We start from the raw sequence: 23,907 nt of genomic DNA, 5'->3' as shown, positions 1-23,907 counted from the left end.
CCACCCCACCACCTTGTGTACCCTCAGACGGGTCCAATGATGCCCCCGACCAAACGAGCCCAGCGCCATACCGTCCCGGCTAAAATGTCTGATCAGCCCACCACTATACCCGCAACACATGACGCTCAACCTCCCCGAACAAACGTTCCCACTTCACCCCCGGGACCCCCAACCCCCGCAAGCAAGCCTCACTCCGAGAAACACCGAGTTGCCTGCCCCCAGGACGTTGGTCTCCTCTCCTATCCCCCAAACACACATAGGAGTGCCCCACGATCCAGACAAGGCGAGCCATACCTCCATCTGAAAAGAAAACCAACAGCACCAAACCAGCCGTCAACTACCACATTGCACCCACCTCCACAGGAAAACAGCCACACCACCCTGCACATATGTAAATAACTTCCACTTGCGTTGTGCATGCGTGTCCACTTATCCATTTATATATTTATTTATTTATTTATTTATTTTTTTTTTTTTATTTTTTTTTTTCTTTTTTTTTTTTTTAATAGAAACCCACTCAAACCACCACCAACTGAGGCCTAACATACGTACGAAACCACCGAGATTCCCATCTCCCACTCCAGCGAACTGCCGTCTCAACCAGCCCACACCGGGCAGCCTCAGTGACCGCCCGATGCGGTAGGAGTGTGACGCAAAGCCCCTGCTATCCAAACCCACCTCCCGCAAACACTTCCGGAACACCGAAAATTGGTACCCGATCAAAAAGGACCCTACCTCATCCCACAGGAAAGGCCCCCCGGCACACTTCCCAAAAACCCTGAACCGCTGCCACGGGGCAAACCCTGGAACCAGGTAACGCAAACCGGGACACCAGCACCCCCTTCCCCTGCTGGTCCGTTTTGGACCTGCGCAGCCAGAGCCCCCACCCGATCCCGTCCAAACGCACCATGCCGTTAAACAGACCCCCAGTCACCCTCTCGGTCGGGCTCCCCAATTCCCCGATCCGAAACGCCCCATAAAAGCCAAAGAAAACGCTGCTGTGAACAGCCGCGCCTCGTAACCTGAAGAGCAAACAAACCCCAGCCGATAACAGATCGCCGGCAGGTTCATGAACGGGACCGGCCTCCGCGCATCCCCCGTCCAGCCCTGCACGCGATAACCTTTTTCCGCCCGTCGCACCCAGAAATCTTAGCGTTTTTTTTTTTTTTTTTATTTTTTTTTTTATTTATTACCATCCGCCCACCACGAGCTAAACAAAACGTCAAAACACGCCAGTTTCCGGCCACTCGAGGAAACCGACACCCCTCGCCCCCCATTTCTGGCCACAAAGTAGAGCACAAACCGCCGCCTACCGCGTCCCTGATCACCGACCCCTGCTCCCGAACCAGAACCAACCATTTTGCCCAAACCGTGAAGAAGGCCGCCCACCTAGACGCGCTCACCAACTGCCCGAGCCATCCCGCAGCCACCTAATCCACCCCGGGCAAGGGACCCCTCCCGCTTCCGCGCCCGGAGCAAGCTCCCTGAATCTGTCCCCCTGAAAAATGAGACAGGGAGTCAGCCAGCTCAATTGCCACGCCCGAGATGCGTACCGCGTAAAGAAAACATGCAGCTGTAAACAACGAAAAACGAACTACCGCATCAGCCGTGTAACCGGAGGGGAAGTAGCTGACATGCGGCTAACCACCTGCTCAACACCCATGTCGTCGTAAATGCGCAACTTCAAACCCCGACACTCCTCCCCCCACAGCTCCAACGCTAACACCCCCGGAAATAGTGTCAACAAAACCAGATTCCCCAGGAAAGCCACTGCCTCCCATGTCTCTGGCCAAGGCCCCGCGCTCCACTTGCCCCTGAAAAACTCCCCGTACCCGGTAGAACCCGCCCCATCTGTGGCCAAGGCCATGTAAAAGTCGCTAACCGGGCCCGCCATCCAATTGTCCTACCATTGTAGGAAGCCCAGAACTCATGCCAAACCCGCAAATCCTCCCTATGGCCCCTACCCAGGCGCACTAAGTGCGTCAGAACGCTGACCCTCCCCGTAGCCGCCGACAGCCGCCCGCGGAAAACCCCTCCCATGGGAATGATCCTACCAGCGAAGCGCAGCTGACCCCGGATTGACTGCAACCTCCGCAACTGAACCATAGTTCCGCGCCAGTGGAACCCCAAAGCCAAAAGCTCCCATGAGGAACAGGGAGCAGCCGGAATGCCGATTCCACATCGGCCTTGGCCATCAGTGCCCCTTGACCCCACCGCCGCACCCACCGGACTGCCGCGCTGAACGACGTGCAGGACACCGTGCACCGCTGGGTCAATAACCGTGTACCGAGCCCCCTTATCGGAAACGACGGGCGATGGAAGAGTCAACATTTCCCCACTTGCGTCTTGGGGACCACCCCCAATGGGAAAACCACCCAGACGGGCCAAGGCCTACCCCAAACGGCCCCCCGCGTCCGCCACCCCCCTAGTAGCCTGTCAGCCACGAACCCCGGACGCTGCAATGCCGACTTCAACTCCTTCGCCACCAGCGGCACCGCTGGCAGCGACAGGTAATCCTGAAGCCATGTCGAAACAACGCCGGCACCCGCGCCGCCGCCCTCTCCGGATACCTACGCAGAAAAGGAAGCATCCACGCCCGTATCACCGGCGTCCACCCGCTTCCGAGCAGCATCCCCGACTCGACCCCCTATCCGGAAGCACCGAGACAGCGTGTGTGCTCCACCGCAGCCGGAACACTCACGCCGTAACCCGCACGCTCCCCCGAACTGGCAAGCTCGCTCGTCGAACTGCCCCCAGACCCCCATTCCTTTCCGGCCGGCAGCCCAGAGGTAGGCGCACACCCGGTCCCCCCGCGAGGAAACAGGCGGGGCCGCGCCTACGACATAAGCCTCATCCAGAAGCTGATGTCCTAGCGGTCCCGGCGCAACGCCGGCCGCACTGCTATGTGCGGCCGGAATTGCCCGACATACCGGGGCCACCACCCCCCCCCATACACCCTATGGGCCGTCCCGATCGAGCCATAGAGCAGAACAGCGCCAAGCCATGCTCGGGGCTCCGCTCGCCAAAATGGCAAACGCCCATAACCAATTAGGAAATTGCGCGGTAGAAAACCACCGCTCGTCCTCATCCTCCTGCGGGGAATCATCGGGCCTGACCCCATCCACTCTAAACTGCACCAAATGGGAGAGGCGAGAAAGTCCCCCCTTACTCCCCTTTCCCGAGCCTTACCCGCACCTCCTGCGGCCAGTGGGCCCCCAGCGGCCCCACGAACCACCTGTACACCACCCACCACGCCGCGTCGGCGACCCGAACGATGTCCGACCGTACCGCCGCTGCCGTTTGTTCGTTCAATTCTATATTTTAACATGGTCGCGTCCACCACTGGTGCACCCACCGCCCCTCCCCCACTGGAGTCGGCACAGAAGGTGCCAATGGCGGTGTACCCCCCATGCCCCCAGGAACCCCCCCAAGCACCCCAGCCAGGGGAGCCCCCCACGGGGCCACCGGCGGCGGCCGCGCCAGCCCCCAGTCAAACCGCCCCACCAAGGCCCGCAGCCCATCCCGCAAAACCTGGCAACCGTGCGGCAGGTTCAGCACCCTCGCTGCCCAGTCCCGCCGCCTGAACCCCCCCACGCTGAGGCCCGCCCCACATGCACCACTGTCCTCCCCGCGCCTGCCTGTACCCCGCAATGCCGCAGACTATAAGAAAGCATCTTGTGACTCACCTGGCTTGTCCAGGAACGCCCCCCCCACAGCCGGACTGGGGACATCCCCTGCTGGATCTGGTACCTCATCATCCGGAATCTCTCCTTCGGACCGATCATCCTGTCCCCAGGTAGGCGGGGGGTGTAAGCCCCCCGGGGGAAGAGACCCCGGAGGCCGCTGCCACAACCCGCAGTGGTGCCGCCACCCCTCCGGCCAAGACCACCTCGGCAGACTGGCGATGCGGACCAGACCTGCCAGCCCCTGGGGAAGCAGACACCCGGGCGCCCCTGCTGGCCTTCTGTTTGGAGCAGCCTGCAGGTGATCCCCGCTCCTGACCAGGCTGAAGTGCTGTCCCCCTGATCCCCGGTAGAGCCAGCCCGAGCAGCCATCCCTCCTGCCGAACTGGGCCCCGCTGCAGAGTCCCCAAACCCTCCCCCCACCCTCATTCTCCCAAGAAGCTCCCCCGCCTCGTGGCATGCCCGCCCCACCCCCCTCCGCACTAAACGAGGTGGCCGAGTAGCAGGCCCAGGCAAGAACAGGGCCCCGCTGCAGAGTCCCCCCCCCCCCTCATTCTACAAGGAAGCTCCCCCGCCTCGTGGCATGCCCGCCCCGCCCCCCGACACAGGCCGGCAGCGTGATGACCGCCCGAGGCCCGCAAAGTCCAACCGAGTCCCCCTCGCCGGGGGGAACGATCGGTCGTCCCCAGGGCTCCGCACCAAACGAGGTGGCCGAGTAGCAGGCCCAGGCCAAAAGAGCGCCGAAGGCCGCGACCGCCACGTGCGCTGCAGACTCTCACCCCTCCTGTAGTCCGGTCCCGCCGCAACCGCCAGCCACCCGAGATGCTCCTTCAGCCCGTCCGGCCCTCGTTCCTCCGTCCGTCCGTCCGTCCGTCCGTCCGTCGCCTCAGCCCCGCCAGGAGTGTTGCAAAGTCCGCCATCACCGAGGAGCAGTGGTGTAAAACTGCCTCCTCTCGCTGTCCCTTCCTTCGCACTGCCCGTTGCTCCGCCCCTTCCTCCTTTTAAAGCGCTCCTCCCCTTCCATTACATTCTCCACTTGCTCCTCCCCCATAGCCTCTCTCTCTGCACCTTAACCCCTTAGACCTTATCCACCCTGTCATGTCCGGCCCTTCCTTACTTCCCTTTCAGTCCATCCACTGCGGGCCTCTCTTTCCCATCCTCCTTCCTTCCATATATCTAAATCACATTCCCTTCCTCCTTCTATCCATTTCTTCCAGCCACATTCCCCTCCTACTTCCTTCCATGTCCGTCAGTCACATTTATATCCTCTTTCCTTTCATGTCTCTCAGCCATCCTCCTATCCTCCTTCATTCCATGTCTTTCCTTTACATTCCCATCCTCCTTCCTTCCATATATCTAAGTCATATTCCCATCCTCCTTTCTTCCATGTCTTCTAGTCACATTCCCATCCTCCTTCCTTCTATGTTTCTCAGCCTCCTTCCATGTCCTCCTTCCCTGCATGTCTCTTATGCCTCGTACACACGATCAAATTGTCCGGCGTACTTAGTCCGGCAAACAATCCGGAGGATAGTCCGGCGGACTTTCTACCGAACGGACTTGGCCACACGCGGACACACAGAAAGTCTGGCGTATGCTAGCGCGATGACGTACAGCACGTACGACGGGACTAGAAAAAGGAAGTTCAATAGCCAGTAGCCAATAGCTTCCTTTTCGTACTTGCTTCTGAGCATGCGTCATTCTTAGTCCGCCGGACTAGCATACTGACAAACGTATTGTCCGCTGTAACCCAAGTCCGGCGGAAAGATTGGACTGCAAAAATACTTTCTAAGTCCGCCGGACTTTACGCTGAGAAAGTCCGCTGAAGCCCACACATGATCGGATTGTCCGGTGAAATGCGTTTTGGCGGACTAAGTACGCCAGACAATTTGATCGTGTGTACGCGGCATTAGTCATCCTCCTATCCGCTGTTATTTCACGTCTTTCAGTTATATTCCCATCCTCCTTCCTTCCATGTCTCTCAGTCACATTCATGTCCTCTTTCCTTTCATGTCTCTTGGTTATCCTCCTATCCTCCTTCATTCCATGTCTTATAGTTATATTCCTGTTTGCCTTCCTTCCATGTCCCTCAGTTACATTCATGTCCTCCTTCCTTCCATTTCTCTTGGTTATCCTCCTATCCTCCTTCATTCCATGTCTTTCAGTCACCTTTCCATCCTTCTTCCTTCTGTCTCTCTCAGTCACATTCCCATCCTCATTCCTTCCACATTCTTCGGTCCCATTCACGTCCTCCTTCCTTCCATATCTCAGTCACATTTCCTTTTTCCTATCTTCCGTTTTCCTTCCTTTCATGTCTCTCAGTCACATTCCTGTCCTACTTCCTTCCATGTCTCCAGGTCATCCTTTTTCCTTTCATGTCTCCCATCTTCCTTCCTTCCGTGTCTCACAGGCCCTCTCTCATCATTACATGCCCCATATCCCCGTCTATGAGTTATGGACCTTCTCTCTACATATGTGGGTGAGCACCATCCACTTTTGCTCTGTTGGTATTGTGCTGGTGCTAGTAAGCTATGTGGGGGAGATAAGTCCCATGTCTGCTACCTCAAGTTATAAAACGGACACACTGAACCAAAAATGCTAAGTTTGAAATAAAAAATTAATGTCATACAGTAAGTTGTTAGGTGTGACCTCAACAAGTCACCTATTTGTCAGGTTATGTTACCGTTTCCCAATTGTTAGTTAGAGTTCTTATCTAAGCAAAGAGACACGGAGGTATTCAGTATTTCTGCTCAGAAGTCCGTCGTTAACTCTGACTTTCTCTGACTGACTCTGGCTCTGAGCTCTTTATTACTTCTCTTTTATAGACAGAAAAGGGCAAACATCAGCAAATGTAAAAAAACAACATTTTTGCAAAGGAAAGACAATTCTCCGGGTGTTATCAGCTGATAAGACAATCTTCTGGGCGTAGACTGCTTTTTAGGGCTGATGCGGCCTCTCCTTATGCGTACGTGACTAAAGATGACGAGTCCTTATTTTACAGAGAAGGATAGAGAAAGACAAGTATTTAGAAAGACATATTGTCAACCATTTTGTTTTGACACCCCTTAATCCTTACATTTCCCCCTTTGACATCACCCCTCCCTCTTGCCCTGGGTCCACCTGAACAAGTTCTAGTCGGCCTATATCCAGAGTACTCTCCCTGACCGCGAGTTGTCAGAGGGGTATACACCCATCCCCCTGGACAGTACCAACATCTAAAATTCAGGAAGAGTGGCTTTTCTGCAAGATGGGTGATGTCAAGAAACTAAATCCACCTATCTTCACAAAAGTTCCATCTTTTCCGCATCATTTACCTTGGCTTTCTTGCAAAAGCACATGAGCAGTTTAAAGCATGCATAAAAGAAAAATACGAATAAGAGCACCACTATAATTGTCATTGCTGCCTTCTTAACCCAAGAGAATAACCCTGAGAAACTAAAAGTTCCACCAAACGGATCCCAGTCGCGACCAATATTTCGGGCCTTCTCTTGTAAATTCTTTACTTCCGTACGGTGTTGTGCAATGATGTCATAATAGTCAGGTACCTCAATGCTGGTGTTATGTATCCAAGTACAGCACTCATAGTCCTCAGTAGTTTCACAGAGTCCTGTCAGTGCTGCACTCATACTTTCAATTGCTAATTCATGTAATTCTAATTGTTGTCTGATGGCTCTGGTCTCCAGATTTAACTTAGTAATGTCATCAGAGTTTTTCTCCAAAACATCATTAATAATTCCTGTATAGTTATTTAGTCGTTTCATTAAGTCTATACCCCATCCTGTCCAGGACGGGAACCAAGCCCATGCCATGTCCTTCTTCAGGAATATTTCTCTTTTACTACGATACCTGAGGGGATATCTAGGGTGCATGCTAGTTTCTAATAGGTGATCACCTCGTTCATCACCTACTACTCCCATTACTGGTACTAAACTTGCGAGGTAGCACCATCCCTGAGCTCTTCTAGGTATCCAAGTATAACATTTATCCTCACAACAGATGTATATATTGTTTCCTAGAGCTACTGATCTTGAACTGATATCATTTCTATAACGAGAGGTGTATCCATAGAGGGATAAGTTGGATACTAACCACCTAACATTATTATCCACAATGTTAGTGAGGAAGTCAGATAATGTCTGGTGTGTGCTGGAATTACTGGGATAGAAGCTTCCATTTAATACGACAATGGACAAATTAAACTTGCTGTCTTGGCATTCTCCATTTCCTCCCGTTGTGTTCCCTAAGTTGAAACACCAGGCAGGGGAAAAGGCGAGACCATTTGACTTAAACATTACTGTCTCGCTGGTATTTGTTCTAATTATGTTAATGCTACTGTTAGCAAGATCAGTATAGTTTATAGGAACTGCCATCAGTGGTATACTTGCTGTGCTGGGGTGTAATTTGCTACAAATCCAACATTTCTCATATCCTGACTTCTGGGCATAAGCATATTTAAACTTCAGTAATAACATTTTTTTAGAAAATCCTTCATCCTTGTGTATTTTATTCTGTGAGGTAACCAAACTATTAGCCAGGATTACTGAAACAATAAAAAGATACATGTTGTCATTTGCCAACTGGCTCCTTTTTACAGTGAGAAGCGTGGATCCAGGTAGGTTTCCCTTCCAATTTCACTGAGGTTGCTGTAATCAATAGCACCTGGAAAGGACCTTCAAACCTTGGTTCCAGTGTCTTTCTGGTATGTTTCTTTACATACACATAGTCTCCTGGTTGTAGATCGTGAGTACCTGTGACAGAATTAGGGTCTGGAAGAGAAGAATACACACTCTTGTGGATTTTAGTCAGACGCTGTTGTAACTGTATTACATACGTAGTTAACCTATCACATTGCAATTGCATACTTTGAGGAAAATATAAACCTAATCTAGGTGCACTTCCAAACAGTATTTCATATGGGGATAACCCTGTTTTTCCTGTTGGGGTGTACCTAATAGAGAACAAAGCTAAGGGTAGGCACTCAGGCCATGGTTTGTTCAACTCCTGCATAGCTTTTTGTATTTTCAGCTTGATTGTACCATTTACTCTTTCTACTGATCCTGAACTCTGTGGGTGGTAAGGAGTATGAAAACTTTGTTGAACCCCTAACATTGCCATCACATTTTGCATTATTTCTCCCGTGAAATGTGTCCCCCTATCTGATTCTATTGTTTCTGGGAGACCAAACCTAGGTATCAGCTCAGTAATCAGTTTCTTGGCGGTGGCTTTTGCCGTAGCTGATTTTACAAGATAACTTTCGGCCAGCCTGAAAATAGGCAGATGCACACGAGAATAAATTCAAAGGGGCCGCTCTTAGGCATTTGTATGTAGTCAATCTGCAGTCTCTGAAAGGGATATTGGGCCCGGACCTGATGTTTACGTGGGGTTTTCACTCTCTGTCCTGGGTTATTAATCAGACAGATTTGGCATGCAGCACAGTAGTTCCTTGCAGTACTACTGAATCCAGGGGCTAGCCATCCTTGGCTTACAATCCTATACATAGAATTGGAGCTGACATGAGTGGGTAAGTGGACAGCCGCTGCCATTGCGGGGTATAGAGAAGCGGGTAGACATATTTTGTCTCCTTCTCTCCATACATTGTCAAGGCCTGGTGCAGCTCCCTCCTTAACCCAACGGTCCTTCTCAATAGCCCCTGCTTGTTCCTGTAGTTCCATTAGCTGCTGCCATGTGGTTTCGGGCATACTCACCTGTACCGTGGCTAAGGTCTCAGGGCTTACTTCCCCTAGAGCTGCCTTCTTTGCAGTTAAATCTGCAAATGCGTTTCCTTTTGCCTCAGTTGTTTTTGCGCTCGTGTGTGCCGCTATCTTCATGATGGCTACTCTTATAACCTTTTGAAGATTGTTCAGGACTCTTTTGATTCCTTCACCATGTTTAACAGGTGTGCCTGCTGCTGTAAGGTAACCTCTAGCTTTCCATATGTGGCCATAATCATGTGCCACACCGTAGGCGTATGCGGAATCAGTGTAAATGTTCCCTTCTTGTCCCTCCAAGTGTTCTAGGGCTTTCTCTAGAGCGGTTAGTTCCGCTTCTTGTGCCGACATGTGTGCTGGTAGTGACTTTGCCTCAATTACCTGTGTGTCCGTTACCACAGCATAACCTGTGTGATATTTACCTTTGTCATCGGCAAATCTACTACCATCTATGTACAGTGTGTGTTCTGCATTTGTAATGGGTATGTCTGTGACATGTGGGAACCCCGTGGTTTCTTGTTCCATAAGTTGGAAACAATCGTGTTCATCAGATGTTATGTCCTGAAACGAAAGTGTGTCAGAATCCTGAGTATCTTGTGCTGTATCTACACCATTATCATCATTACTCCCCCCTGTCAAATCTGTCTGTAATGGTAAAAGCTGTGCTAAGTTAAAAGAAGTGCATCGCTGAAAGGTAACATTGGGGGGTAGGAGCAAGGTGCATTGTAGACGCAGCTGCCTTGCCATTGATATGTGTTTTGGCTGGACCTGTGACAAGATGGCGTGTATGTCATGTGTGGTATGTACCACTACAGGATTGTCTAAGACAATTTCTGAGGATTTGTCAATGATAATTGACACTGCTGCAACTGCTCGTACACAGGACGGTGATCCTCTAGAGACAGGATCGAGAGCCGCCGAGAAGTATGCTACCGGCCTTTGTTTGATGTGTTGTTGTGTCAACACCCCTGTTGCGTGTCCCGTGATTTCAGCAATGTACAAATGAAATGTTTTGGTATAATCAGGGATCCCGATCGCAGGTGCCGAAATTAGTAACCTTTTTAAGGTGCTAAAAGATTCATGACCTGCTTCTGTGAGTACATAGGGTACTATTTTCAAGCAATCATATAATGGCTGCATCAGAGAACTGGCATGTGGTATCCATTGTCTACAATATGATACCATTCCCAGAAACATACGAAGTTGCTTAAAGTTGCGTGGGACATTCATTTGTCTTATGGCCTGGACTCGTTCTTCAGTAAGGTGTCGAGTACCCTGGGATATACAGTGGCCCAAAAAGACAACCTTTTTCTGACATACCTGTAACTTAGTTCTATTCACCTTGCACCCTTTTTCAGCCAGGAATTGTAACAATGAGAGAGTGGCTTTTAAACAAGTATCGTTATCCGGACAACATAACAATAGGTCATCTACATATTGCAACAATACACAAGTGTCAGGCGGTAGCCATTCTCTATTTTTACTTTTAAAGGTTTAGTCAGTCAGTGGGGCATCGGACAAAAGACCGTCATAACCACTTATGGGTATGGTGTCACGGGACGTCATGTGTGGAGGGACTACTGAATCAGACAACAGACTGCGTGACGCTCCTGTGTCAACCAAACAAGGAATATGTTTACCTTCCACCTTCATCAACATGTGGAGCATTTTGTTCTCTGATTCAGCTAGGACTGGGGCAAGTCATGCGGTCGGATCGTCCCTATCATTGGTACGCCTCTGTCTGTAGTCCCTCGTGTCTCTGTCCGTGTTTCCTTCCTGTTCGTCTTTTATCCTTTTCCTACAGTCTCTTTTTATATGTCCCACCTTGTTGCAGTAATAACAGGTAAGAGGTTTACGGGAGGAATTCCCTCCTTCATTGACCCGGGCAACAGTGTTAACTCCCGGTGTCCTTCTGGGTTTAGTTTCTGCTAAATCAGCCTCTATGCCTTGTGCTTTCTGCAACAATGTTCCTCTGTCCCGTATGGCTCTCCATTCGGGAGTACATGCCTTCAGTTTGTCACCTATTTGGGGTACTAGTCCTTCCATAAACTGTCGATTGAAAGCCCTAATGGTGACGGGTAAGGCTAAATCTAGACCTTCGTCAGCCATCATGCTTTCCATGTTGAGGTAAAATTCTGTAACAGTCTGACCTGGGGCCTGTTTTATGGGCGCTGTCGAACCCCTTTCCTGCTGTTTCCCTTGGCAAAATTCTCGTAACTGAGCAATAAACAGGGGTCTAGAGTCTATATGACGAGGGTGTATTCCTGGTGGATCTGTGGTAGGATCCCCATTCGGTCTAAGTGGGGTAAGTTTAGTCATGAATTGATTAAACATTGTTAGTGTCATTTTATGTCTACATATATCTTCCCCATCTTGCCAAGTTGCTTCATGTGTGTCTAGTAATTGTGTCACGAATCTACAGAATGCGGCAGGTTTTGCTACGGGATCAGGAGCATTCTGTATTAATGCCATAAGAGTGTCAGCCGACCAAGGTGTCCATGTCCTCAGAACGACTTGTCGGGTCACTGTAGGTGGCTGTCCTGCTTGACCCGCATTTGGATTATTTACTTGTATCACCCTAGTCCGACTATGGACTGGAGCTACGGGCTCTGGTCTTTGAGCGCCGCAATGCACACATTCCTGTGCCCAGTCTGGGTTCTGGGTACCGCATACTCGGCATACCCATCCTCTTCCTCTTAAGGAAGGATAAAGTTTTGGTCTTTCATTACCTGGTGTGGTAGTGTTATAAGGAGGTGGAGTATCTCCCGTATCAACCCTATCGCCGGGAGCAGAAGGAAGACTTTTGTGTCGGACCTTCATATCCCATCCACCTTTTTCCTGACAATACTCCCATCCCTCCTCTTCAGCCCTGTTGGAAACCTTAATTAAACATTGTATTTGTGATACCCATCTGTTCTGCAAGACCTCCCCCTGTCTGTCTCTCCTTATATTCTCCCAACCTTCTACACTTAATCCATTTTCTCCATCCATCCCCAATTTCTTGAGAATCCTATTTGTGCCCTGTGCCTTATCCTTCCCATACAACATTGTAATTATGTCTTTAACAGCATAACATTTCTGAGATTCCTCCTGGGGTTTACCATGTGTCTGGCCCATTTTGACAGTCCTGCCTAGGTGGCGTTTGGATCACTTACTAAGTGTCTCGTTGCCTTCTCCTCCTAGGGTGCCAAAATACTAAAAAACCTCTCCTGGATGAGATTTCTGAAATCGAATTACCTTATATGCTAGCCAACTGACAAATATTATGACCAGACTGACGGCTACAACATATACAAGCATTCCCTTTTGGTGGCCAAACACATATGACTAGGTCTCCGGGACTTTGTGGAGACCTTATTTCCCTTCCCATTACCATGGAATCTCTCAGCATTCGTTTCTTATTCCTGCTTTATTGAGGCAGTCAGGACTTATACTTTCAACCCGTTTTTAGGCTCATGAATCAAAAAGCGTATATCAAACTTAAGTGTCGGACCCCCAAAGTACTCTTACGAGTTAAGGGCGCATTCCGTTACCCATTGGGATGATATATGTTTCAATTCACACCATACAAACAGGGCTTATTTCATTCACAACAGACAGATGGCAAGTAGACAGACAAGAAACAACGGTAACATAAGCCAAAATATTAAGTTCAAGACCCGCTTACTACAGAGGTTGGTGTTTACCTGAAGAACAATTCAGACAGATCAGGTGGGCACAAATCTAAGAAGCACAGAGTTTATAAGAAAATAAAGCTTTTCTTACCTGCGCAGGATTTGTCTGTGGTTCTTGATGTGCCCGACCATTTCGTTCCGTCCTTATGTTCGTTCGCCTCTTGTAGTTTCTTTCTGCAGGTCCCTTGTTCGCGGCGCCAGAAATGTTAGGTGTGACCTCAACAAGTCACCTATTTGTCAGGTTATGTTACCGTTTCCCAATTGTTAGTTAGAGTTCTTATCTAAGCAAAGAGACACGGAGGTATTCAGTATTTCTGCTCAGAAGTCCATCGTTAACTCTGACTTTCTCTGACTGACTCTGGCTCTGAGCTCTTTATTACTTCTCTTTTATAGACAGAAAAGGGCAAACATCAGCAAATGTAAAAAAACAACATTTTTGCAAAGGAAAGACAATTCTCCGGGTGTTATCAGCTGATAAGACAATCTTCTGGGCGTAGACTGCTTTTTAGGGCTAATGCGGCCTCTCCTTATGCGTACGTGACTAAAGATGACGAGTCCTTATTTTACAGAGAAGGATAGAGAAAGACAAGTATTTAGAAAGACATATTGTCAACCATTTTGTTTTGACACCCCTTAATCCTTACAAAGTGAACACAGTGTAAGCAAAATGCAGACATACTGAACCACTCTTGGGCACACCGAAGACAGAAAAACTCTACAGCATTGGATGAGGCGTGTGGTCACAAGGTGAGAGTGACCACTTTCAACACAAGTGACAGTCTCAGACACAGATAAACTTCAGGACAAAGGATAATTTTTTAAAAGATACACACACTTCTATTACATATGCTTTTTTTCACTAGGTATAAGCTCCCAGTTCGATACAGTAACAGGAGGGTCTAGTCATCAGCCCTCCATTTACCTTTCAGCAGCTTCTGAATCACCAACTATCAATGTAGTTGGAAAAACAAGACAATTGGCTGTACCTAGAGAAAGATTCAACAAAAAGTCTGAGGGACCAGGTAAGGCTGGTGCAGGTCCCTACAGTGGTGGTGGCTGCCACTCCCATCAGACCTCCATTTTCATCTAGGACAGGTTTTTCCTTCTGCTGTCAATAGTTGTTAAGGAAGCAGTGGGTGCGGGCACCTGCATACCTCCCAATTTTTCGAGATTGGAACGAGGGACACCTACTAGCAAAAGTATGTAGGCATAGGACACGCCACCCTGTCACACCCCCTTAAAGGAGAAAACCCCATAATAAAAGATTAGTTAAACCCACAAGTGCTTTTGTTGACCAATACTATTCCTTTTATTGGCTTTTGAAATTTACAAATGTAGCCATTTAGAAATTGGATGAAAGGTTTAGCACTGGGGAACTCTTTTTGAAAGATGAATAGTGCATTTTATACTCAACTATATAATTTAGACCACAATCAGGGACACATTGGGAGGAAACAGGGACATTGCTTCAAATCAGGGACAGTCCCTTGAAATCAGGGACGGTTGCATGGGCGTCCGCAGAACTTTTTTCAGGGGGGGCATCATTTTAGGGTCACCCATGCACCGCCCCTTTTCGACAATGTCATGATCACATTATCATGGTCAGAGACTGCAGACAAAGTACAGTCCCTAGGATAAGTAATGGATAATGGCCAACAGTCCCTCTTACCAGACCAAGCAAAACTACAGCAGTGATCCCTCCGGCTGGATGATTGCTCACTCTGGGTTCCCCTGGGGTGACTCTGGTCAGTAGTGTAGCATTGGTAGTGGTAGTGGTAGTGGCTCATTTTTTCTCTCTGGTGGCACTGGCCAGCGTTTCTCTCTCTGGTGGCACTGGGCAGCGTGTCTCTCGGCCAGGAAGCTGGGCGGGGAACCTGGTGAGAGCAGCCGTCTCTTGTCCCTGACGGGAAAAATGGGGGGGCGAGTGGGGGAAACATTTGATAGCCCGCAGCACGCCTTTCTCCTGTCACAGCGACGCTGAGTTCTCTGCTGGACTGAGCAAGGAAAAGAGCCCGAAGTCACACTACACTGATGGGGGGCTTGACAGCACCTTAATGGTGTTACCCCACTGGTGGATGGCACCCGGGTGCGGGCTGCCCGCACCCTGATAGCGATGCAACTGTGCTAAATTTAAGATCTGATCCCTGATTCCAGGGGGGGGCACTTGACCCCCCCTTGCCCCTACCTGCGGACGCCCATGGACAGTTGGGAGCTATGCACCCGCCCGTGTTGTCAGAAATCATTGACATCATCAGCCTCATTCATTTACTGGCCAGGAATCACCAGCCATGTAAAAAAGGCAGCTGGGATTCAGCTTCGTAAAATGTAATGTAATGTAAACATCCCTTGTAATAGAAAAAAAAAGCATGAATGACAGGACCTCTTAAATACGAGATCTGGGGTCAAAAGACCCCACATCTCATATTTACACTTAAATGCAATAAAATTTTAAAAAAGTGTCATTTAAAAAAAAAAAAAATGGCCCTTTAAGAGCTATGGGAGGAAGTGACATTTTGACGTTGCTTCCGCCCTGTAATGTTATGGAGACGGGTGAGGGTCATCTTCCCCTCAGTCGTCTCCATACCCAGCATGGGTGAAGACCCGATTATCTCCACCGCTGCCAACGGCGCCAGTAAGAGGCGGAGGGCACCGAAGTGCGGCGGAGGGTGGCCCTCTCCCGCTGCCGATAAAAAGTGATCTCGCAGCGAATCCGCCGCAGAGACCACTCTTATCGGAAACCGGACCGCCGGCTGAAGAAGAAGAGGATACCGGGGTTATGGCAGCTAGTTGCTGCCATAACAACGATATCCCCCTTCAAAGTTAGGACATACATCGTCGTGCGGCGGTCCGGAAGTGGTTAAAAGCCTTTACAGGTTACCACTTTAGATTTACAGAGGAGGTCTGATGTTGGAACTACTGGCCATGATCTGATGTTCACGGTGATACCTCACATGTGTGGGACGATCGATGTTAGCGTGTGTTCACCTTTGCAAGTGAGAACGGAGGGACGTGGGGCACTTTTTATTTTTTATTCATTTTTTATAGTGTTGCTTTACATTTCTTTTTTTTATCATTTTTATTTCTGTCAGAAGGAATATACACATTCCTTGTGACAGCAATAGGCACGTGAGAGGTACTCTTTATGGAAAGATCTGGGGTCTATAAAACCCCAAATCTCTCCTCTGCCCTTAAAAGCATTCGATTACACCGATCTTGGTGTTTATGATTTTTTTTAAATGGTGCTGTTTACATTTGAGTGACCCGGAAGTGATGTCAGGTCATCGCTTTCAGTTTACTCTATCGTCCGATCCAGCTTTTTCTGGGCTCTATGATCAGGCGGTGGGACAGGAGATCCCGATGAAACCGCAGAAGGTGGCAGGAGGGTGGGGGAATGTCCCCTCCCGCTGCTTGTAAAAGCCATTTGAGTGGTTAATTAGCCACTCAGATTGCTTTTACTAGAGAGCCGACCATTACTGAAGGCCTCATCTCGGTACAAGCACTTGAAGTCCAGTGATGTACCAGGTACGTGGCTTGTCAGCAAGTGGTTAAAAGGAAACAGAAAGAAAGTTCAGTAGGTTTCCTACGTAGGGGTTCTTCTCCAGAAAACACAACTAATGAAAAATACAGGGTCACCTGGCTCTTAGGGCCCCCACTCCTGGCCTCCAAATATGGTTTTCTAGAGTTTACTCACTCTTTCCGAGACTTCCTCCAGCCTCCCCGGACTTGATAGCAGCCTTGGCTTTCCCAGCCTCCCAGACCCTCTCTTGGTCTCCCAAGACCGCATAGCCAACCCGAGCTCCCGACTCCCCCTCATCTGGGGCCTGACAGATTGCAACCAGGTCTCCTGACAAGGGTCTCTCTCCAAATGGCGGCTACTGCCCTAAACTATACTCAGATCTGGCTTGAAGTAATCCTGACCACCTGTTCCCTCACACAGGCTGTGGGCAACAAATAGGGCCCAGAGACAAGACTGAAGGCTCTGTCCCACCCAATTGTTGGTTATGATAAAGCACGTACTTCGTGTGAAACGCGTTAACCTTCTTGTCTTCCCCATGCCTGTCAGTGCTTGTTGTTTTTTTATGGACATGTGTAATCTTTAATAAAGCAGATATTGCATAGTGTGGGAGTGCAGCCATCTGATTTTCTTGTTCATATCTGTCCAACCCAATACTCTTTGGAACCTTCAAGCTCCAGGTCCCGATCCGGAACTACCAAATCCAGAGAAAACTTAAGACACAGTTTTCTGGCATATAATGATCCTGTACACCTGTGCACTCACACAGACTGCATGCAAATAGCAAAGCCCCGGACAGAGGACTGAAGGTTCTGTCCCACCCAATACTCTTTGGAACCTTCAAGCTCCAGGTCCCGATCCGGAACTACCAAATCCAGAGAAAACTTAAGACACAGTTTTCTGGCGTATAATGATCCTGTACACCTGTGCACTCTCACACAGACTGCATGCAAATAGCAAGGCCCCGGACACAGGACTGAAGGTTCCATCCCACCCAATACTCTTTGGAACCTTCAAGCTCCAGGTCCCAATCCGGAACTACCAAATCCAGAGAAAAGTTATGACACAGTTTTCTGGCGTATAATGATCCTGTACACCTGTGCACTCACACAGACTGCCTGAAAATAGCAAGGCCCCGGACACAGGACTGAAGGTTCCGTCCCACCCAATTGTTGGTTATGATAAAGCACGTACTTCGTGTGAAACGCGTTAACCTTCTTGTCTTCCCCCTGCCTGTCAGTGCTTGTTGTTTTTAATGGACATGTGTAATCTTTAATGAAGCAGATATTGCATAGTGTGGGAGTGCAGCCATCTGATTTTCTTGTTCATATCTGTCCCACCCAATACTCTTTGGAACCTTCAAGCTCCAGGTCCCGATCCGGAACTACCAAATCCAGAGAAAACTTAAGACACAGTTTTCTGGTGTATAATGATCCTGTGCACTCACACAGACTGCATGCAAATAGCAAAGCCCCGGACACAGGACTGAAGGTTCCGTCCCACCCAATACTCTTTGGTACCTTCAAGCTCCAGCTCCTGATCCGGAACTACCAAATCCAGAGAAAACTTATGACACAGTTTTCTGGCGTATAATGATCCTGTATCCCTGTGCACTCACACAGACTGCATGCAAATAGCAAAGCCCGGACACAGGACTGAAGGTTTCCATCCCACCCAATACTCTTTGGAACCTTCAAGCTCCAGGTCCCGATCCGGAACTACCAAATCCAGAGAAAACTTAAGACACAGTTTTCTGGCGTATAATGATTCTGTACACCTGTGCACTCACACAGACTGCATGCAAATAGCAAGGCCCCGGACAGGACTGAAGGTTCCGTCCCACCCAATACTCTTTGGAACCTTCAAGCTTCCAGCCCCGATCCAGACTGACCCGCAGAAAACTAAACAAACTGTTTTCTCTGCTCCTCAAAACATCTGCTGGTGCTTCCCAAACTGACTCTTTGAGAGTCCTGTGCACTTTTTAAACACTTGGCAACCACCCACCCGCAATGTAATGTGGGTGAGCGGCCGCTGTAGGCAAAGCGGCATACCTGTACACCGCTGCCCACATCCGTGTTTAGGGAGCGCCCAAGCACGCCCCCTGCCTGCCACCCGCGGTGAAAATACACAGCGGGAGCCGGTCAGCAAGTCCCGGCCAATGATCGGCTGTGTGCAACCACAGCCCCGAGCTCTGTATTGGTAAACAACACAGAGCTCTGTACAGAGGGAGCGATCTGTCAGCTTCTCATCCCTGCAAAGCAGAGATGAGAAACTGAGAGATCTAGTAGTAAAAAGCAGCACACATTACACATAGTTAGGCACACATTTAAACCCCTTGGATTGCCCCTAGATGTTAACCCCTTCCCAGCCAGTGTCATTAGTACAGTGATAGCGTATAGTATTATCATTGATCACTGGAGATGTCAGTTGTCAGTTCCCCCCCTAGCGTCAGTTTTCCCACCGCACTATTGCAGTCCCATTAGTAATATAAAATATGGGCAGCACAGTGGTGTAGTGGTTAGCACTTTCACCTAGCAGCAAAAAGGGTCGCTGGTTCGAATCCTGACCACGACACCATCTGCCTGGAGTTTGCATGTTCTCCCTGTGACTGCGTGGGTTTCCTCTGGGTACTCCGGTTTCCACCCACACTCTAAAGACATGCTGGTAGGTTAATCGGATTCTGTCTAAATTGGCCCTAGTACATGTATGAATGTAGGTTAGGGACCTTAGGTTGTAAGCCCCTTGAGGGTAGAGACTGATGTGAATGTACAATGGATATGTAAAGCACTGTATAAATTGACGGCGCTATATAAGTACCTGAAATAAATAAAAAATAGATATATTGAAATTCCAGTATATTAGACAAAAGATATCTCCCATGGGACTTTGTTGCAGCAATAGAAATCACACACATGGTGTATAAAAAGTAAAATACGCTTTTATTGAACAACAGGTTTACAATTTGCTGGTCTAGACACTGCACGTCCCGATCTCATACCATTCCTACAATAGTAATATACTGCAGGGATACGGGAAAAATGATTAAAATAAATTGCATATCCACCAATTCAACCCGACGCGTTTCAACTTATATAAAGTCTTCATCAGGGAGTAAAGGAAGTGGAAGCAATCAAAGATATGAACGTGACTGGGTGTCCAGACCGACAGGCAAGGGCTTAAGTGGTCCAGATCCACACGGGTCTCAGCCCTAACCCAGGCCTCAAGCCCCACAGAAGATCAATGGCTATCAAGGAGAAGGCAACAAGAGGCGGCTGTTTGCGCACATTCCCTAGTGTAAGAGTAAGAGGCCCCAAAATAAAGGTGTAGAGTTAAACAGTAGATAACCGCAGGAAAAGGAGAGCAATCTCCTATAAAGCTATCCAGCGTGGGTTGACAACATGGACTCCACTTATTGGAATAGTTTTAAATAAAAAAAACAGGCATCAGAATACATTTTGGCCAAAATTTATGAAGAAATTAGCTTTTTTTTATTTTTTTATTGGATATGTTTTATAGCAGAAAGTAAAAAAATATTGTTTTTGTTCTTTTTTTTATATTGTAAAATATAAAAAAAAATGCAGAGGTAATCAAATACCACCAAAAGAAAGCTCTGTTTCTGTGAGAAAAATGATATACATTTCATTTGGGTTCAGTGTCACATGACCGCGCAATTACCAGTTAACCACTTGTCGATCAGCTGCCGCAGTTTTACTTCAGCAGAATGGCACGGCTGGGCCAAACGACGTTATGTAACGTCGCTTCGCCCTGTGGCCACTAGGGGCGTCCGCTGCCCCCCCCCCCCCCCCCGGAGCCGATGCGACTGCGATCGCTGATGACACACCGAGAACCGGGATCTGTATGTGTAAACGCACAGTTTCCGGTTCCCTGAGGGGAGAAGAGACTGATTGTCTGTTCATACAAAGTATGAACAGCGATCTATCTTTTCCCCTACACAGTCCCCTCCCACCTACAGTTAGAACACACACCAGGGAACACAATTAAGCCCTTGATCGCCCCCTAGTGTTAACCCCTTCCCTGCCAGTGACATGTGTACAGTAATCGGTGTATTTTTATACCACTGATCGCAGTATAAATGCCAATGGTTCCAAAAATGTCCGATGTGACCGCCATAATGTCGCAGTCGCGATAAAAATTGCAGATCTCCGCCATTTCTAGTATAAAAAAAAAATTATAATAAATATGCCATAAACTATCCCCTATTTTCTATAGTGCTATAAACTTTGTGCAAACCAATCATATATAAACATATATATAAAAATATGTAGAAGAATACGTATCGGCCTAAACTGAGGAAAAAAAATGTTTTTTTTATATATTTTTGGGGAATATTTATTATAGCAAAAAGTAAAAAATATTGTGTTTCTTTCAAAATTGTCGCTCTTTTTTTGTATATAGCACAAAAAATAAAAACTGCAGGGGTGATCAAATACCGCCAAAAGAAAGCTCCATGTTTGGGCAAAAAAGGACGTCAATTTTGTTTGGGTGCAACGCCGCACGTCCGCGCAATTGTCAGTTAAAGCGACGCAGCGCCGAATCGCAAAAAGTGCTCTGGTCAGGAAGGGGGTAAAATCTTCCAGGGCTGAAGCGGTTAAAGTAGCGTAGTGCCGAATAGCCTAAGCTGGCCTGGTCATGAAGGGGGATTTCGGGCTGTTCCATCGTTTTTTTTGCACTTTGCGCTCTCCTGTGTGACTTCTCTGATGTGTAGGAAGATCTCATTTTTGGGTGAAACACTTCCCGCACTCTGAAGTAATTATTTTTTTAGAAAAACTCATCTCATATTCTGAAAAAAGGGGAAAAAGGGACGCTTCTCCTTCTTACAGGGTGAATACATTCTCCTCATACTGAACTTGAAAAGGGACACTCTCCTGTGTGGTTTCTCTGGTGTACAAGAAGGGTTTCTTTCCGAGTAAAAGATTTCCCGCACTCTGAACATGTAAACGGGCGCTCGCCCCTGTGACTTCTCTGATGCGTAAGAAGGTTTTCTTTCTGAGTGAAAGATTTACCGCACTCTGAACAGGAAAAAGGACGCTCGCCCGTGTGACTTCTCTGATGTGTGAGAAGCCTTTCTTTCCGAGTGAAACTTTTCCCGCACTCGGAACATGAAAAGGGACGCTCGCCTGTGTGTTTTCTCTGATGTGTTAGAAGGTTTTCTTTCTGAGTGAAACGTTTTCCACACTCTGAACATGAAAACGGTTGCTCACCAGTGTGGCTTCTCTGGTGCGTGAGAAGTCTTTCTTTCCGAGTGAAACATTTTCCGCACTCTGCACATGAAAAAGGACGCTCTCCTGTGTGACTTCTCTGGTGTGTAAGAAGGTCTCCTTTCTGCGTGAAACATTTCCCGCACTCTGCACATGAAAAAGGGCGCTCGCCCATGTGAATTCTCTGGTGTTCGATGAGTACACTTTTTCGAGTGAAACTTTTTCCGCAGTCTGTACATGAAAAAGGACGCTCACCCGTGTGGGTTCTCTGGTGCACAATGAAGTTTCCTTTCACACTGTAACATTTCCCGCACTCTGGACATTGAAATGGGCGCTTACATGTTGGGGTTTCTTGTTCTACAGCTTCAGAACGCAGGGATACTTTATCATCCATGTGCATATCTAAATATCTAGAAGTTCTTTGGGGATTAGATTTATGAGGAGATCTATCCACACTGCCAAGTAAGGGACATGCTTTGCTGGTAACATTATAGGCTTTATCAAAGGAGGCTTCAGGATTAGAGGAGGCCAATGGTCTATTTGCACAGTAAGGTCTGCGATGTGTATCTGGAGGACTATGGATTGCTCCTAGGGAATGTTTTGCAATATCATTTTCTGCGTTAAAATCCGAGGACCGGATAGGATTTTCTTCTGAGGTATTCCAGACATAGCGTCCATCTGTGGGAAAGAAGTATTTTATTAATTTTCTAAACCACATTAATTGTTCATATAGTTTGGAATGGAGATGGACCTTTCATATGGTGTACAGTATCTCCTCCTCATTTGTTGGGAACATGACATTATATTGAGGAATGGAGATGGACCTTTCATATGGTGTACAGTATCTCCTCCTCATTTGTTGGGAACATGACGTTATATTGAGGAATGGAGATGGACCTTTCATATGGTGTACAGTATCTCCTCCTCATTTTTTGGGAACATGACGTTATATTGAGGAATGGAGATGGACCTTTCATATGGTGTACAGTATCTCCTCCTCATTTGTTGGGAACATGACGTCATATTGAGGAATGGAGATGGACCTTTCATATGGTGTACAGTATCTCCTCCTCATTTGTTGGGAACATGACGTCATATTGAGGAATGGAGATGGACCTTTCATATGGTGTACAGTATCTCCACCTCATTTGTTGGGAACATGACGTCATATTGAGGAATGGAGATGGACCTTTCATATGGTGTACAGTATCTCCTCCTCATTTGTTGGGAACATGACGTCATATTGAGGAATGGAGATGGACCTTTCATATGGTGTACAGTATCTCCTCCTCATTTGTTGGGAACATGACGATATATTGAGGAATGGAGATGGACCTTTCATATGGTGTACAGTATCTCCACCTCATTTGTTGGGAACATGACGTTATATTGAGGAATGGAGATGGACCTTTCACATGGTGTACAGTATCTCCTCCTCATTTGTTGGGAACATGACGTTCTATTGAGGAATGGAGATGGACCTTTCATATGGTGTACAGTATCTCCTCCTCATTTGTTGGGAACATGACGTTCTATTGAGGAATGGAGATGGACCTTTCATATGGTGTACAGTATCTCCACCTCATTTGTTGGGAACATGACGTCATATTGAGGAATGGAGATGGACCTTTCATATGGTGTACAGTATCTCCTCCTCATTTGTTGGGAACATGACGTCATATTGAGGAATGGAGATGGACCTTTCATATGGTGTACAGTATCTCCTCCTCATTTGTTGGGAACATGACGATATATTGAGGAATGGAGATGGACCTTTCATATGGTGTACAGTATCTCCACCTCATTTGTTGGGAACATGACGTTATATTGAGGAATGGAGATGGACCTTTCACATGGTGTACAGTATCTCCTCCTCATTTGTTGGGAACATGACGTTCTATTGAGGAATGGAGATGGACCTTTCATATGGTGTACAGTATCTCCTCCTCATTTGTTGGGAACATGACGTTATATTGAGGGATGGAGATGGACCTTTCATATGATTTACAGTATCTCCTCCTCATTTGTTGGGAACATGACGTTCTATTGAGGAACGGAGATGGACCTTTCATACGGTGTACAGCATCTCCTCCTCATTTGTTGGGAACATGA

General features: G+C 48.0%; 1 protein-coding gene across 1 annotated transcript in view; it reads right to left on the bottom strand.

The window, feature by feature from the left end:
* Positions 1 to 23,907, bottom strand: part of LOC143955519 (uncharacterized) — a 346,177-nt gene that overhangs the window by 25,283 nt on the left and 296,987 nt on the right. The window contains exon 10 of the mRNA XM_077465552.1: positions 21,436 to 22,473. Within this exon, the coding sequence (XP_077321678.1) occupies positions 21,436 to 22,473 (1,038 nt within the window). The remainder of the gene's footprint in view (positions 1 to 21,435; positions 22,474 to 23,907) is intronic.

This window comes from Lithobates pipiens, unplaced genomic scaffold, assembly GCF_037356315.1.
Source record: "Lithobates pipiens isolate NorthernLeopardFrog02 unplaced genomic scaffold, aLitPip1_a1.2 Scaffold_35, whole genome shotgun sequence".
In the NCBI taxonomy this organism is placed as follows: Eukaryota; Metazoa; Chordata; class Amphibia; order Anura; family Ranidae; genus Lithobates; species Lithobates pipiens.
Note: the sequence above shows the minus strand (reverse complement) of the source record. Positions and strands in the feature narration are given on the sequence as shown.